Raw genomic sequence first — 16,476 nt, forward strand, 5'->3', positions numbered from 1 at the left:
TTAATTGGTCGAAAATAAAAATACGAGAGAAACTTCTGCTGTGTGTAACTAGGTTACTCGCGTCTATTGTGCACTAAAGTTAGACAAGTCGTGTTTTAATCTGTCAAAGAATTAAATGTGAAGCGAAACTCCTGCTCGTTTTTAATTGGTCGAGACATTAAAATAAACTTTAACTGCCTTTTTAAAATACCAGTGAAACTCCTGCTCTGTGTGCCTAGGTTACTCACGTCTTTTTCGACAGCGAGATGCAGACCATTCTTAGTTGCGACATGGCAATCTTTGAAATTGAGACAAGAGACATGTATACATACCCTAACAGACCCTAACATAGCCTGCGTAGTTTGGAGTGAGATCGCGAGAAGGCCACGCGTGGCCCTCGCGCGCCTTTCGCGTTTCCCATACGCGCGCTCGAAACTACACAGGGACCTTATACGCAGGCTAACCCTATTAAACTGGGGCTCGTTAACACCTTCTCAAGTCACGAGTCTACTGATTATTGACCATTATTTGATTCCCATGATATTGTTCCAATTTTAGGCTGTCCACCATAAAACGAATAACGAAGTTGATGAATTCGTTAAACACCGAAAAGACCTTCCGACACCACGACGGCGACGGCAACGAGAACGTCGCCAAACAAAAGTTTAATGGGCAGTACAATAGCTCTGCACGTGCGTTCTCCAGCTTTATCCATAGTGGTTCATTTTTAAGTTGTCCTCTGCAAAACAACAACGTGAAATGACCAAATTCTGCGTAGTCTGGAGAACGTCAACCACGACGGCAAATTATTCATGTTTCTCGATTGAATTTGATACTGTGCTTATAATTTAGCTAGAGATAAGTTCAGACACCAACGAACGCGGTAAATAAATTAGGATAGTTTAAATTCATTTTTCAGTTGATGTTTTCGTCAGTGCGGCCGTCGTAGTTTCGTAAGGTCCCTGGTACTAAAGAAACCTTTCAGAACAAAAAGAAACCCAAGTTAGGTTAAAAGAATTTGTGACGTTCAGGGTTGCACGAGATAAAAATAATACACAATGAGGGATAGTTGTTTCCTGACTAAATAGCTTGAATATCAAACCCGAGGGGGTGGGGGGGGGGGGGGGGAAAGAGGTTTCCACATTATATGCCCTATCCCTCACACCACTGTAAGCTCTATCTTCGTTCCCGGTCCCCTTGATCAGCGGTCGGAAAACGTTTGGAAAATAACACCCCCTCCCCTCCCCAAAAAACCTCGGACGCTAACAATCCTTCCGATAACAAACCCTTTTAAATACAGTGTAAGTCCATGTGCTGCTATTTTTTCATAACTCTTAAAGAAAGAATTATACGTTTTCGTATCAGCTTGTTCTCTACCCTTCCTCCTTAGACTAGCAATGTTTATTTAAGACCATTTAACCAGTTACGGCTTGTTTAGGGTTTTATATCATTTGGTGTAGGACTATCAAAGAAACACATTTCCCCAAAAACGTTACAAGGAGAGGTCCACAACCTGTTAAAATTGTATTTAACATTAGCTGTGGCATCGGCGACTTCAGAGCGTACAATTTTCTACCCGCCGACGTCTAAAAAGCAACCCAAAAAGCTTCATGAAGCAGGATCTTCTGATCTGCCTAGTTATGCATTGTCACAAATTGATTACGTACAAACCGGGCACTGTGAGCGACATATAGGAAAATTTGAGTAGGAGGATGCGTCCCTCGGGGAAGAGGTGGGGGGTGGGGGATATGCGCTTGACTTGGAGTACGATACCCCCCCCCCTCCAACTTTCAAAACGCTCCGCTGCCTCTGACCTAGATGAAGTCAATTCTACTACGTTGAACACGGCCGAAGTATTTGCCATTGTCACCTCTATTTAAACCAACAAACTAACAATGGTTTCCCCGTCACCAATATACTGTATCTCTCTTATGGGTAAGATAAATCTGAACCACGCCCATAAAACGATTTTTTAAAGGGAACCTCCACTCTTACGACAAGTTAACGTTGAGTTGTTTGCAATAATGCCTTAATTCCAAATTTTTCAGGACAAGGAAGAAATATCATCAAATAGCAACAATAAGTGGAAAAGATTTTCCCTTTTATATTTCCTGCGCGCCGCCATTTTGGATTTTATGACGTGTAATGGTTGCTGCAATTGTTAGAAATCGCGTCATTAAATCCAAAATGGCGGCGCGCGGGAAATTTAGATGCGATACTCTTTTCCACTTTTTGTTGCTATTAAATGTATTTTTTCTTTTGTGCCTGTAAATTTTGGAATTTAGGCATTATGTCAAACAATTCAATGTCAACTTCACATAAGAGTGGAGGTCAGCTTTAAATGTTTGGTGAATTTTTACAGGTCGAGTCCTGTCACATCGCTTTCATGGAAACAGGTTTTGACTCCAGAACTCAAAGACTTGGTGACCCTGTAATCTGCACTCAGCTGTACTTCTGTGGAGGCGTCAGTGATGAACAAATCGAGAAAATTATGAAGCGAGGGTTTAGCAAAGAAGGTACTGTGTAGATCACAAGCTATTTGCGACTTATGCCTTAAATGCTTTGATCTTTTTAAATTCGTGTTTCGTTGCAGTTCTTTGCTGGCCTTTTCCCGTATTGCTTTTAACCAAATTTCCAATTTCCTTTCAGATTTCACTCGTGGTCCGTATGGTAAAGGTCTTTATTTCTCTATGCAAGCCAGTCAAGCGGCGGCATTTTCAGCGGTAAAGTATCCCACACCCCAGTATTCCAAAATAAAATTCCTCAAAACAGATGCTGAATCCTCGTACTAAGAAGTTATTATTTCTACCTTATGACAGAGCTCATGTAAAATCATGTTATCGTTTTGATCCTTTCTTTTCAATATCACAACTAACTGAGCCTTTTTTGTGTGTAATTACATCGCGTACGTGGTGGCTGGAGGATCTAAAAGGTCAGGACAGACTGGGCGAAAAGTCGCAGTGATAGGTCTCTGCGACAACTCTCTCCATGTGTACTGCTTCGAAACAAGGCGCTTGTTCGGTGCACATCCAGCGAATTTGGAAGAGTGGCAATGCGAACTAGTTTTCCAATTCAATATGGCGAAAATACATGACGCTCTCTCATTGGTTAATTTATATTTTGTCGCAGCGACCTGTCGCAAAAGTGTGGACACGCTGCAACAACGCTGCTTTCGCTTATTTTGTCGCTGCGATCATTCGCACGAATTCAAACAAGCGACTGATCACAGCTACAAAATTCTGTCCCAGCGAAAAAGATTGTAGCAGAAATGCACCAAGTCACACGAGGCAACATGTTGCAGCGACTTGTCGCCTAGTGTGTCCCGACCTTAAAAGTTAAACTGACCTAATCATAGCCACGCCAAGTAATCATGAACGTGTTCAGTTTACACGGGGGTTAAAATAAACTCATGGTTGGGGTTACACTGCGGGAACTGTCAAGTCAAAATGCCTCAGTCAGCATTTATGCACAAAACTATTTTTTTTTTTAAATTTCTTTAAATAACTTTAAAACGGGTCTAAGTTTTGGGTAGAACGGGACATTGGTTAGCATGTTATACAATATTGAGCGCCAGAATGGGGTTCATATGATAAATGAGAATTGGTCAAAATTTTAACTGTCAGCTGTGAAATGGGCTGAAGAAATCGTTGAAAATGTATCTGTTAACTGAGATTCAAGCACCCACAATCAGACCCTCGATATTTTCTGGACAGTAAATGGATTTTGTGATATTTTCTGTGTTTTTTTTCAGCCGGGTAAGCTGCTGTTATGCAATGTTGGACTCGGTTTGACTGAATCTGTTGTAGTGCAGGATCGTGGAAGGTAAATTTATTTCTAATGCTTATAACGTTGAAATTGCGGACACAAAATTTAGTTTGGTTGAAACCTGCACTCTTGTTTAATGTACTAACTTTGTTTGTTGTGTTGTTCCCAGGACTCTTCCTCCTCCAGGTTATGACTCCATTTTGGTAAGTGCATCAAGATAGCTGTTACGCATGCGTTATGTGTCGCGACTTGTGCCAGTCTCGTTCCCAGATCCCGTGCCCCCCTAGACCTAGGGTGTTCCACTATTAACCGCGGTCAAACGTCACAGGCAGCTTTTCTTCCTATTTCGGGAAATTTCGTTCATCTTGAAGTGTTGGTATGAGCAAGGATGGATAAAATAGTTGTTGCAGGTAAACATTTTCCCATTTCCACAGGTAAACGAGACTTTTTACTTTTTAAATGTTCCGTATCCGAGCCAAAGTGCTTTGACAAAATGGCGCCGACAAGTCTGCATATCGCTATTTTCAAACACGTAGAACTTTTTTAGTTAAGCTCAAAAAAACTTAGTAAATCCTCAGGAAACAGGTTATGTACCAATCTTTGTACTGTGAAAATCAAAAACTTATCTTTAAAGTACTTTTCTTGTTTTTTGCATATTTCTGTCGTTTGACCGCGGTCGGAGTTCCACTAGACCTATGGGAACGCGAGGTCTGGAAACGAGAATGGACCTGTGCGATTCAGAGAAAAAGAAACGACGAAAAATACACGCTTCCTGTACAGACTCAGATGACGTAAAACAATAGAAACAAAAGACAGCCAACGATACTGACCAAAGTACAAAGACTCAAAACAATCGTTAAACAGTGTGTTCTTCTGTACCCGAAGAAAAAGCCAAAGTAGATCTTTTCTTCTGACTTCTCAAACTTATTAAATCAGAACCGTGATTGTAGTTTGGATGTGTAATCTCAACTAGCATAGATTTTTACAATTTCATTTCTCCGTTAACGTTTTTTTCCTTAGTTTCGATCGAGAAGTTTTATCAAACACTCGAGAGAGTGTTTCATCACATTTCCGAACTCTCCAAAGTTCGTCAAAAACACTCCGCTTCGCTTCATATTTTCAACTCTCTTCTCGCTGTTTGGAAATTGTGATAACACTCTCTCTCATGTTTGAGTATTACATCCAACTTACAATCAGCCGGATCTTTGTTCTCATCGAGGTTCTTTCCTTTTATCTTATTAGACTGGTGGTCGCCCTCAATCGCCTGTTACCCCAGGCCCCCCGCAGCAGGAGTACGTGGTGTTTGATCCGTTACAGGTAAAACGTAACGTCTTTCTCTTTTAATTCATTTACTCAGTGTCGCGTTACACATCGTGTTGTACAATAACATAATTCATTAATACACTTTTTCCTCTTATTTTTCAGGCCATTCCAGTTTATCTTGTGGAATACTCAACTTCTCGATGACAACGTCGAGCAAACGTTTAGCAAACTACAGTCCTACGTGTATCTCTTAAAATAGCAACCTCACTAAGAAACAAGAACATTAAATTGATGCTGAGTGTTATATGGGAGTGATACAGTGTAGAGAATTTATCCTAGAATATAGCAAAGAAATCACTGACTTTGCTCAAGAGAGGAAAACGGATCAGAATGGTATGCATTAGGCATTCCGCTTTCCACTCTTTTATTGTGCTATGTCGGCAGGCAAATTGGTGTGTTGTATTATAAAAATCTATGACCCCGGGTCTATGACTGAAACATTTTTTTGAGAATTCATTCATTACAGCACTAGACTCGAGGGAAGGAATGATTTCTGGATAAAACTGCTAGCGAAGGCTAACGAAGAAGGAGGTTGCTCTTAACATGAACTAACGCGTTTGTAAATAACTTCCAATCGTAGTTCTGTCACATTTTGTAGAAGTTTCTCTCCAGTAGCACTTGTATGATAAAAGGAACAAGACCCTTCTCTGGTTTTCGCATATGTAATGGAGAAATGGTTTCGAAGCGCAGGCAGACGACCGATTACAATCTTTTTTTTACGACATTCAAATTATGGTTGGATACATAATTGTGCGTTTTGTAATTTTTATGGTTAGTTGATCGGTGACACGTTAAAAAATATCGTGTTTTATGCACGGTTTAAGCCAAAAAACCAACAACAACAACGGAGTAAAACAAACTTTTTAGCTGGGCTTCTAAACCATTGTACCCCGCTTTTTTGAACTCGAATTGCGTTAGCGGACAAGTTGTCGGGCAAGATGACCTCACCTCGTGACGTCAAGTTGACAGGACAACGTCGGGACACTCTCGAGTGCTCGTCCTATTATCTGATTGGATAATTAGAATCGGAACATCTTCGAATCCTACGAAAATTTTCCAAAACAAACTTCCCTCTCTCCTGTTGAACTGTGACAGAAAGTGGTTTTGATATTTTTTTTTTATATAAAATATTTTAAACGTTGTTCTTTCAAGAATTAGACACCATAGACTGCTATGGTTTCCCCACCTTTTTAATGTAAAATTCAATTGTACAGTACCTATTAAATTGTCACAAACTCAGAAATGTGCTTGGTGTGTTTGTTCTTGTATAAAAGCAATACAGGTAGAACTGAACTTTTGTACACAAATTATTTTTCAGTAACCCGTCGTTTGATTTTGGAAAAATCTCACGATTCATAAAGACGTCCAGAAGTTTATTCGCAAACTTGTGCGAGCGGCGGGGGATACTTTTTTGCTAGAAGGGAAGACGAAATACCTGATTGGAGTCGATAGGAAACAAAAGGGAGCCGAACTGGAAATATTTGTTAATAAGTGACTTGTAATGGAAGGGAGGCAAAATTAATGAAAATTTTAGAGATCCATTTTCTACTCATTTTAGTACGAATACGACAACGGTGATACTGGTGAAGATACTGCTTATTCGATAGATCCCCCCCCCCCCCCCCCCCCCCCGGCTCCATAGGTTTACAGTAAGGCAAGTATGCAGTATTGCGTGACGAGACGCAGCCGAGGCGTGTCAAGATCAGAATCGACGGTGTACACCTGGTATAGCATGGTGACAAAATATAAAGTTGTGTTCCCTTTATGTATGCCGGAATGTGGCACACAATCCACCAAATTCGAATTTGTTAAGATCCGGCTGATCTGTTATTCACCTCGCTTGGTTCGAGCGGCAAACCGCTTGAAGGAGACGGCGACTGAAAGCAAGATAGTGACCTAAAGGTGCGTTTGATTGCTCGCAGGCTACAAGTTCTAGAATAATAACCAGTGTGTAGAGTCGAAGCGAAGGTAAGTATAGAAGCGTACGCATTTTAATTACTAGCTTGATTGTTCGGGTGGTACACTCTTTTTTATGTAAGAATATTATTTTTCCAGCCCAGACTGAATATTCTTCTTTGCCGATTTTATTGATAGGCGAAAATATCTGTGAAATCAGATACAGCAATGTGAATCTGCCACCCACATTTATGATCATCACGGGGAACGAAAGAAATTATTGACCGAAGAACTGACTGATCATTGAATGGAATACTTGCACCAGTATTCAAAGATCCCGTTGAAGTCGAAAATTGCTCCACAACTGTAAGGGTACCTTTTTATGTGCAGTCATTTTAATATAAAGGGTGGACACAAATTTGCAAGGCAAATTACATGTTCGAGTTTTTCGATCACTGAAAAATCAGTCAAGGGTAAAACCTTTTCTCAGGGTAGGGGGGGGGGGGTCCTCACAATCGGTTTTTTGTCTTTTGTTCGTTGTAAATGTCTTCTCCGTAATTATTTATATTTTTTTTTTCAACAACATTTTTTATTTTAGCTGGAATCAAGAATCACGGCCCTCAAATTAAACAGATCAGACGTCTTGATTGGAATACACGGGTCACTAGATATATGGTTTAGCTGTTTCCACGTGTCACGAGCTATTTTTTACAAAGTCACGCGTCACGCATAACCCCTTTACCACCGTCGTTTTTGAAGTTGCTTTTATAGCGTTTCAGGTGCAAAATACTTTTTATCGTAAGAACTACAATCGTTTCAGAACCGCATAAGCCAGCAGCATTTTCTCTGAGGTAACAGGAAGAGCGTACCACTTCTATAACAAGACCTATGCTTTTCAGGATTTTCATGCGCATTACGTTATGTCATATTCGACAGGCAATGTTTCTCTCGGTGAAATAGTTGCGTGACAGCCCACAAACATCAATTGTCACGTAAAGAAAACCAGGTAAGGTAACTATTTAGTCTCCGTGGCAACCTTTGTTTAAGTTCGCCACGCAACGTCACCTTCTCCACGAATAACGGCTGCTAACAAGGGGACTATATTTAACATTTTTCGCAGAGTTGGATAAATAGCTCCAACTAAGACTATAAGTATAAGAAATGTAGTTTGTTTCAGGTGATACCGTGCTAGAGCTTAGCAAAAGCTAATCCTTTCAAGGAGGCAAGCGTGGCCGAGTGGTAAGGGCGCTGTTGTTGTACAATCCGGAGGTCCCCGGTTCAAGACCTGTCCTTGCCACTAGCTGGATTTGTTTCTCGGTTGTCCCGTGTTCATCCTCGGTCACGCTTTGTATATAGCCAACTGTCTGCCCCTGCCAGTTGGGATTTACCTTGTATGTTCATTAAATTTTGTTTCTCTGTTTCAGTGGCATGCCTGTAACTAGCATCCGAGAGATATGAAGCTAAGTGCATGACCACTATAAACACTTTTTTTTTATTTTTTTCTCGCAAGCTGTCTTTCACTGTCCTTATATGTATTGCTGTTAGTTTCATCTTCAGAAAGAAGTGATCCAATAAAAATGACATCTCTCTCGCCATCGTCACTTGACCCCAGCCAACTTCTCCCCAGAGAAGCACGTGAACAGTTTCGAAAGAACAACTTGACACACATCTCGTGTAGCCAGTTTTGTGCCGGTTATCTTCAATCCAACATCGCTTGTCTGCCATCCAAATATGGCAGATGACTTTGAAAGACTGTGTGTTGAAAACAGTTCCCCTTTCCCTCTGCTCTATCGCAGTCAGCCGGGAGAGGTCTCGGTGCCACCACTTGGCCTCGGATTCAGATGTGAGGTAAGGAGATTTAAGATCCAGTAAAGCGTGTGGGAATAAATCATCATAAAAAACCATAAGTATGAATCTCGCGCCCCTCCCAATCTCTTTACACCCCTCTCCCTTCTAGACTGTTTACAGCTCTCTATCTATTTTACATGTATTTTTTTTTCGATTGACGAGCGCGTGGAACTCGCCCATAGCCCTCGTCCTAGCCGGATTGGCAGAGAAAAGAAGGGCGGGGACATAGGATCCCGTCCAGATTCTAAGACTCCGGTCTATGATGCAGTATGACGTGTCGAAAGAATGTATGGGAGAGTCGTTACGTTTGACTTCCGTTTAGGAAGTCTTGTTCCAAACAGCCAGTAAAAAAAATCGAATTAATTTAAAAATCCTGTGTTCCCAGATCCTTTCGTTTCCTCGTGCCAAGGCCCAGCCGGCAAGAGAAACGAAAGGGCTATGGGGAGAGAATGGCGCGTGGAAAGAACAGCGAGATAACTGGTCGCCACTGCAAAACGGGTGGTGCGAGGGGGCGGGGGTTGGAGCGAAAAAAATAGAGGGCCCTCTATTTTTCTTTCGCTCGCTCCCGCCCCCTCCCCGACGCATCGCGCTTATACAAACTACGCTCGCCGATTTTCTTGCCTTTTTTGAAGGGTGAAAAATAAAGAGGCTGTGGACAGTCTATCTCCCTTCCTTTCTAATAGTCTTTCATCGCAGCTACGCTTTGCAGCCTTCCACTCGCGGCCTTTTCCTTCGCCCCATCACCCACCAAGAATCGGCAGTGATTTGTGTGTTTTTAAGCTAACTATCATGTCTTGCCATGTTTTTCTTTAGGACAGACCTTCCACTTTATGCAGTCAGTGAAGATGGCATTGTATCCAGACACGTTGACAATGTGCTAGAAATTCCCTGGGAAGGCATGGTCACGTTCTATTTTGGTTGCAGCTATTCATTCGATTACATGCTTGTCGAGGCACAAGTACCCTTACGTCATATGATCGAGAAACAAGATGTCCCGGTATACGTCAGCAAAATACCCCTACTCCCCCAGGGGTGTTTTTCGGGAGACATGGTGGTAACTCTGAGGGCAATCCCACGGGAGTTTGTTCAAAAAGTGGCAGATGTCTGCGTTCCACTCGAGTTTGCTCATGGCGCTCCTATTCATATAGGGGCTCCCACAATTATCGGAATAGAGGACCTTCAACATCCTGCCATCGGTGATGGGCCCATCGTTGGTGAACACGACGTACTTGTTTTTTGGGGCTGTGGAATATCTGCGACCGACGCAATTGTGTCTGCTAGTACGTATGCATGATTAATTTTGTGACGATAATGATGATGATGATAATGGATTAATTATACAGCTCATTTTTAGCCTGTGTACAGCCGTCCCGCTCCGCTCCGCTTTTTTGAGCGGAGCGGGACGGCTGTACACAGGCTACTCATTTTCAATATGTATATGTTCAAATGCACTGTACACATATTGTACCTTACTACACACAAAGGCCAGACCACAACACCGGGAGCTTCGTGCCCTACTCTTTGCAAATAGTGTGTGGGTTCTTAAAAGTCCCCTGCTAAAAAGACTGAAGAAACAGGAGTCAGGACCTACAGTTTATCGTCCTGCAGATGTAAAGGTGGATTCCGTTACTATCATGCGATTTTACTTGGATAACATTCCCTTAGTAAATGATATCGAAATTCGACAGAAAATAATCAAACAGTTATATAGAACAGGTGTGATTTGACACTAGTTTTCCAAGTAACTTTTTTTTTCCTGGAGTAATTGCTAACTAACCACATCTGCCTTTTTTATTACTTTTCTAGAACCTCATATTGCTGTTAGTTTTTCACCAAGATGTGTTGGCTCGCTGTTCATCACAGATCACAAAGTAACTGACTATTACAAAGAACATTCACCACAACACGCTGATCTCTCTCCAAAAGTGATTTTTCTTTCTGAGTCACCACAGTTCGCCTCTTTAGTGTCTAAAGAAGCAGTCAATCAAATCGTAGAAAGAAGAAAATGAATTCACATCGCTCAAACACGAAGAATCGACCAATGGTTGCAAAGAACCTGGTGATTATCTTCTGAAATCAGCCATGTCACTTTCTCACGCCTCATCGGTTGTCATAGTAACGTGGCCTCGAAAGGAAAATGCAGTGGAAGTTTCCGAAAGAGAGTTTGCGGCCGTGACCTGCATTGTAAAAGCACTTCTTGCTCAAGAGAAAGAAATAAGAGTTCTTGTAGCAGAGGGCAATGCTTCAAAGTGGCAAAAGTTTCTAGCCAAGTGTGAAGCAGAAGAAATTTTCACTAAACGCATACCAGTTATGTCAGTTGCCATGACGACGAGTGATTGGTCACGTGATGTGTGTTCAGCCATGCACAAGGTAGTTGACTACCTGGGACCTAGTTTCCGCTCCACCATCCTCAATTCCGTGATTTTTGTAAACGAACAAGGTGAGAATTTGAATCGTTTTTAGTCAACTTGTAACAATATTTTCCACTGCCATTATCGATATAGGTAGATGGTAACACGATGAATTTTTAAGCTAAGAAGCTCGTGGGTCCTGTGTAAAATAAATAATATATTGTAAAAAAAAAATTAAGTGTAACAGTATCATTGTATCATTTCCGTAAATTTGTTTAACCAAAATCATGCAATGAGCTTTTGCAACAAACAGTCACCTGGTACAAAATCCGCCATACTGGAAGGCAAGCTATGTACTGAACATCCAAAACAAAAAGAAGTCAACTTAACTGATCAAAGTCGCTTTGTTTTGAATACTGTCACATTCTTTTCCCCGTCCCCCAGTGTTTTGTACCATGTGTTGCAAAAGGCCTTTAATTTATTTGAGTGATTTTCGATTGAGTTCGTAAAACCAAATCCAAAGTAATCATTTTGGCCAATCACAAAGGACACAGACAATCCAGTGAACCATTCAAAACGCGAATGTAGCCAGCGGAAAGCCCGGAAAAACGTGCGCCAGTAAGTCACGATTGGTTTTGGTTTTACTTGGTCGAGAAAGTGGCGCGAGCTTTTTAAAGCAATCACTTAGCGTAGTGATGCAAAATCAAAGCGAACGCGAATTACTTTCGATACTCAAGTAAAAATCGCTCTAAAACCAATTAAAATATAATTGATAAATATTTACGTATTTACTAAGAGTATAAATGATTTTTTTTGTCATTTTTCGCAAGCTCCCATAAAGTATCACGTGCTCCTTTTCCTCAGAAAGTGAACCTATAGATCTTTTCGCCAGTTGACAATCAAAAGTAACCCAATTAACCACTCCCGACATATTAAATGTTTTGGAATGGCTGTGCCTATCACATTTAAGTTATTTTACTTTGCGAGACACCTTCGTGACACTTAGCATTTCTCGGACGAGTGACTTCAAAGTACGGAACTTGAGACAGTGTACGGGTTGGGCAATTTATTTGCGTTGGACCTTTGAGCTGGCGTTATTTAGATTTGCTTCACCGCGCTGATGAGTTCCAATAAGGACGAAACAGCTGTCCGCGGTTGCAATCCTGCTGTATCGGTTCTCGTCGTGTTGGTGTCTCGCAAAGTCTACTATTCACGTAGCATGATCAGCCTTGCAGTCTTGTTTGTTATGACATATTAAATACAATCTCTTTTTTTTTTCTTGTTTTAGGAAATTTGTCCGTGCAAAGCTCGCTCTGTTTGGGCGAGAATTTGAACAGTAACGTGACAAGCAATAGAGATCACGTGATGGAATATGATCGACAGATGGAAAGTATCTGTTGGCTTAACCCCAGAATGGTTGCCACGGCAGCCTACGTTCTCAACACGTGCCCTATTCACTGTCGGTACGTCAGGCGTGGTCGAGGGAAACACATCATGAAAACAGAAAACGAGTTTTTTGTTACACGAAAACAGGTAACATGGGTAATAGTAACAGCCTTATTTTTTGTGCGAAAATGCATGACAAGAATTCAATTCTTGAAAATTTCCGGTGTTATGTTAAGCCTGGTTTTCACTAGCGACGCAAGCACAAGCGCAAGCATAAGCGCAATCACGCAAAAAGGACAAATTTTGATCCTTGTTCTTGTGCTTGCCGCAAGCGCAAGCACAAGCATAAAACTGCAATACGCTTGTGCTTTTGCTTGAGTCGCAGCGTTTCAGTTCACGGTGAAATAAGAGCTGTTATGCTTGCGCTTGTGTCGCTAGTGAAAACCAGGCTTTACACAAAGCGCTTTATTAATAGCTTTCTTCAGGAGAAACTGTGCGGAGTTCTGTTCCACGGAGACCCTTAACCCCCCCCCCCCCCTTACCGTTCCAGGGCCGTAGCCAGGCTTTTGGCATAGACGAGGCAAAATGTCAAAAGCCCAAAGCACGAGCCAATAGAGGGGTCTAGGGGGGACGCTCCCCAAAAAATTTTGTTCAAATGGGAATTATTTTCCCAACTAAAAGATTTTGCTTTTAATTTTGGGTTACTGAATCTAGACGAGGCAAGTTCCTCGTCTTGCCTCTTGCTAGTTACGGCCCTGCGTTCCCGTCCATTTTGGAGAGATTATGCTCCTTGTATAGACTGTTCACAGCCCTCTTTTTTCGTAATTTTTCGAGAACGGTTTCTTTCGCGCGTTTCGCTCGCTTACACCCCTCTCCCCCACGCTTCGCGCTCGCTTTTTTTGAGTTGAAAAATAGAGAGACCGTGGACAGTCTACTCCTTGTAAAAATGTGTAAACGTGTAAAGCATCATCGGGCGCAGGCTATTTAGGGTATTAAGGGTATTAGCGTAGAGTATTCAAGGTATTGAATGGTTTCTTATCCTGAGTTACCTTATTTGCCATTTTAAGCCGGTTGTCTGGTATTAGTTGTTCTTCTGATTTTACCGTGTTTCATTCGCTGCCTTTGACTTACAGGTAATCTTCTGTTACTTTGCAGATGGAAAGCCTTGGATTCGAAGTCTCAGATGTCGATGAATAAATAAGCATTGATACAGCTTCAATAACTGACATGTTTTGCAAACGGACATTTTTTTGCGTGAGAAATGGTGCCGATTTTCTTTTTTAAAAAAAAAAAAATAGCGTCGTACGAAACAAACAACAAAATAACGATTTGAATGAAACCAGAAGTGATTTAAGTGGTAACGATATATTTTTATTAAATATGCTATTATATTACCGATATTATTATAGAAAGGAACCATATTGTTTTGTGACGAAAAATAACGCGTTGATGTCCTCCTTCTACCGATAGATAAAGCCTCGAGCCAAGTAGGCCATAGCTGCCGGAGCTTATCCCGGTTTCTGTAGCATTTAGCGGCTAGGAGAATTTCAACTCCCCCTGGATGGGATGCTTATCCATCGCCGGGTTACCCCCCCCCCCCCCCCAGCAATATTTTACCGGTACTCATTTATACACCAGGGTGGAGAGAGGCATTGTGAGAGTATAAATGTGTCTTGCCCAAGAACACAATACAATGACCCCGGTCAGCATTCGAACTCGGACAGCTCGATGAGGTCTCTCGACCTTCTCTCGAGATCTTCTCGACCTTTTTACCTTTATCTTTTTTGACAGCAATTATGTACATAGTTTTACATATTTAATAAAAACAACGATGTCTTTATTCATTTGATAAGGAAATATACACATAAGCTTAGCTTATTATGTTCTAAAATGCTAAAAATCTATATAACATTCTATAAAACACAAGTTTTTTTAAAAAAAAAGTTGTAGTGGATACAAAAAGGTAAAAAAAATTATCATTTCTTGCTTACAGCACTAAATGAAGCGGTGTTGTCATAGATTTAAACTGTTATTCTGAAGGTCAATCGGTCAAACCTTTAACGTCTTTAACCGCTTGGATACGTTTAACACAAAAAGCCTCATAATTTACAGGATAACTGACCGTACTTTAAAAACTTTCGATCGAACAAAAATTACTAAAAATCGAAAGCTTGGGTTCCTTGTCTCCAATGCATGGCTATTAATGCTTCAAAACGTCTGGGAAGCTGGCGAAGTTGGTATAGGGCAATAGAAGTTCTGAGCAGATGATGTGACAGGCACACTCTGTGCTGTATAATTTGAAGTAGTGTCTGAAGCTGTCACGCTCTGCATACTTCCGTCACGAGGTATCTTCCAACGTCGCCGGTAAATCAGGATCACCAAGATCGAAACCAAACTAATCAAAACTAGTGAACCAAGCACTGCGCCTACTATGGGAAGAGCCGGATTCTTGTAGCTGTTAGGGCAAGCGGTTTTTTCTGAGCAAGATCCATGACAACAGATTTTGTCAATCGGACATTCAGAGTCGTGATCGCAGTGACAGCTATCCGTGTAAGAGCACACGTCATCACAGCACTTTTCACCGTAATCACACTGGTAATCCTTAGTACAGCTCCGACCGACACATCCTGATTGTGGGGCGCATTGACTGTTACAGCAAGTCTGTCCAGTGGAGCAATCACTACTGGTGACACAATAACGACCTTGGCAACTTGAAGGCACGCACACATTCTTGCAACAAACTGAACCCCAGTCGCACCGGGGGAAACAGGCACTACCATCGCTGATAGTTACGAGTGAAGAAGCGATCAGCATAACTATTATTCTGTGTTTATCGAGAAAGATAGAAGCTTGTAGTGTGTTAAACGCAGCCATTTCTCTCTGATTTTTCTTCTACGCACGTAGTCTTTCGCAACTTCCGGTTTAATATCCTTTCGTCCCCAGGGCCACTCAAGTCTCTTGGCCGTACTCGGCAAATTCAATTTAAATCTTGTTCCCGTCTGAAGGGGACAGGGGGCCAGAAGCAGTCAGAAGAATCCAGAATTCGAAATTAAAAGGAAGCACCAAAACCCAAAAGCGAAGTACCCAAGCTTGAAACGATGCACCCAGGACTAGAAAACAAAGCACTCGCAAAGATCGCGTTTCACGGACAGCCCTTTCACAATTCACGAAAAAAATAATGTTGACATTTCACGCTTCACGGAAAATAAAAGAAAATGTTTGCGAAAATCACGGTTGACGGCTACTATGGAAATCACGGTTCAAGAGCATAAAAAATAGCCATTTCACATTTCACGGGAAATAAAAAGGGCCGATCACGGGTCACGAAAATACCCTTTACTACCCTTTCAACCTCAATAGGAATAGAACTGATAAAAGACACACACTGTGGCGACAAAGCTGACGCTACCTTTTGTTAATTTTTTTTTAAAGTCAAAGGTCTTTACGACATTCTTTTTTATTTAAAACGGTGGTTAATTTAAGTTGTTATTTTTTCCAAAGCCATAAATCGGGGCTGGTCTGACACAGCGCTTACACACTTGTTGAGCGTCCGTCTACCAATTTAAAACTTCGAATTCTAATTGTAAAATCACATTAAATCTCCAATATTTTTTATTTCTCTAAATTTTACTAATCCTTTGAGAAAAATAAGCTCCTCCCAAAAAATCCCCAAAATCACCCAAAATTCACAAAACACCGCAAAACATAGATTTGTCAGAATGAGCAGAGGATTTTTGGATTGCTTGAAATTGATTACCGCTAACGAGTTATTTGCATTAAACCCACATTAAACGGTGGGAAAACGGCGTTCACCTGAACCTTTGCCTTCATACGAAAAAAAGGAAACTTTTTTGTGAACTAAATGAAACGCTCTCAAACAAAGTTAACCTCGCTTTACGGACACTTTTCGGTCACTGCTTTTCTTTGC

At 41.4% G+C, this 16,476-nt stretch overlaps 1 protein-coding gene and 1 pseudogene across 4 annotated transcripts in view; both read left to right on the top strand.

The window, feature by feature from the left end:
* The window catches only part of LOC144637734 (uncharacterized), a 34,394-nt gene extending 28,093 nt beyond the window's left edge, over window positions 1-6,301 (top strand). For 2 of the 3 annotated variants that reach the window (XM_078496811.1, XM_078496812.1), the window contains exons 15-20: window positions 2,342-2,495; window positions 2,629-2,702; window positions 3,731-3,801; window positions 3,914-3,947; window positions 4,987-5,061; window positions 5,170-6,301. In XM_078496811.1, the coding sequence (XP_078352937.1) occupies window positions 2,342-2,495; window positions 2,629-2,702; window positions 3,731-3,801; window positions 3,914-3,947; window positions 4,987-5,061; window positions 5,170-5,211 (450 nt within the window). In that variant the 3' untranslated portion in view covers window positions 5,212-6,301. Of the gene's footprint in view, window positions 1-2,341; window positions 2,496-2,628; window positions 2,703-3,730; window positions 3,802-3,913; window positions 3,948-4,986; window positions 5,062-5,169 lie in introns of those variants that run through there. The other variant, XR_013567796.1, reaches the window with a different exon arrangement.
* A 482-nt stretch (window positions 6,302-6,783) lies between these two features.
* Window positions 6,784-14,435, top strand: LOC144637739 (uncharacterized; annotated as a pseudogene). Its single transcript, XR_013567797.1, has 6 exons — window positions 6,784-7,035; window positions 8,528-8,811; window positions 9,625-10,091; window positions 10,618-11,251; window positions 12,451-12,695; window positions 13,704-14,435. The product of XR_013567797.1 is annotated as an uncharacterized LOC144637739 (transcript).
* The last annotated feature ends 2,041 nt before the right edge of the window (window positions 14,436-16,476 follow it).

Source organism: Oculina patagonica, chromosome 14 (assembly GCF_052425735.1).
Source record: "Oculina patagonica isolate OP01 chromosome 14, crgOcupat, whole genome shotgun sequence".
Lineage (NCBI taxonomy): Eukaryota > Metazoa > Cnidaria > Anthozoa > Scleractinia > Oculinidae > Oculina > Oculina patagonica.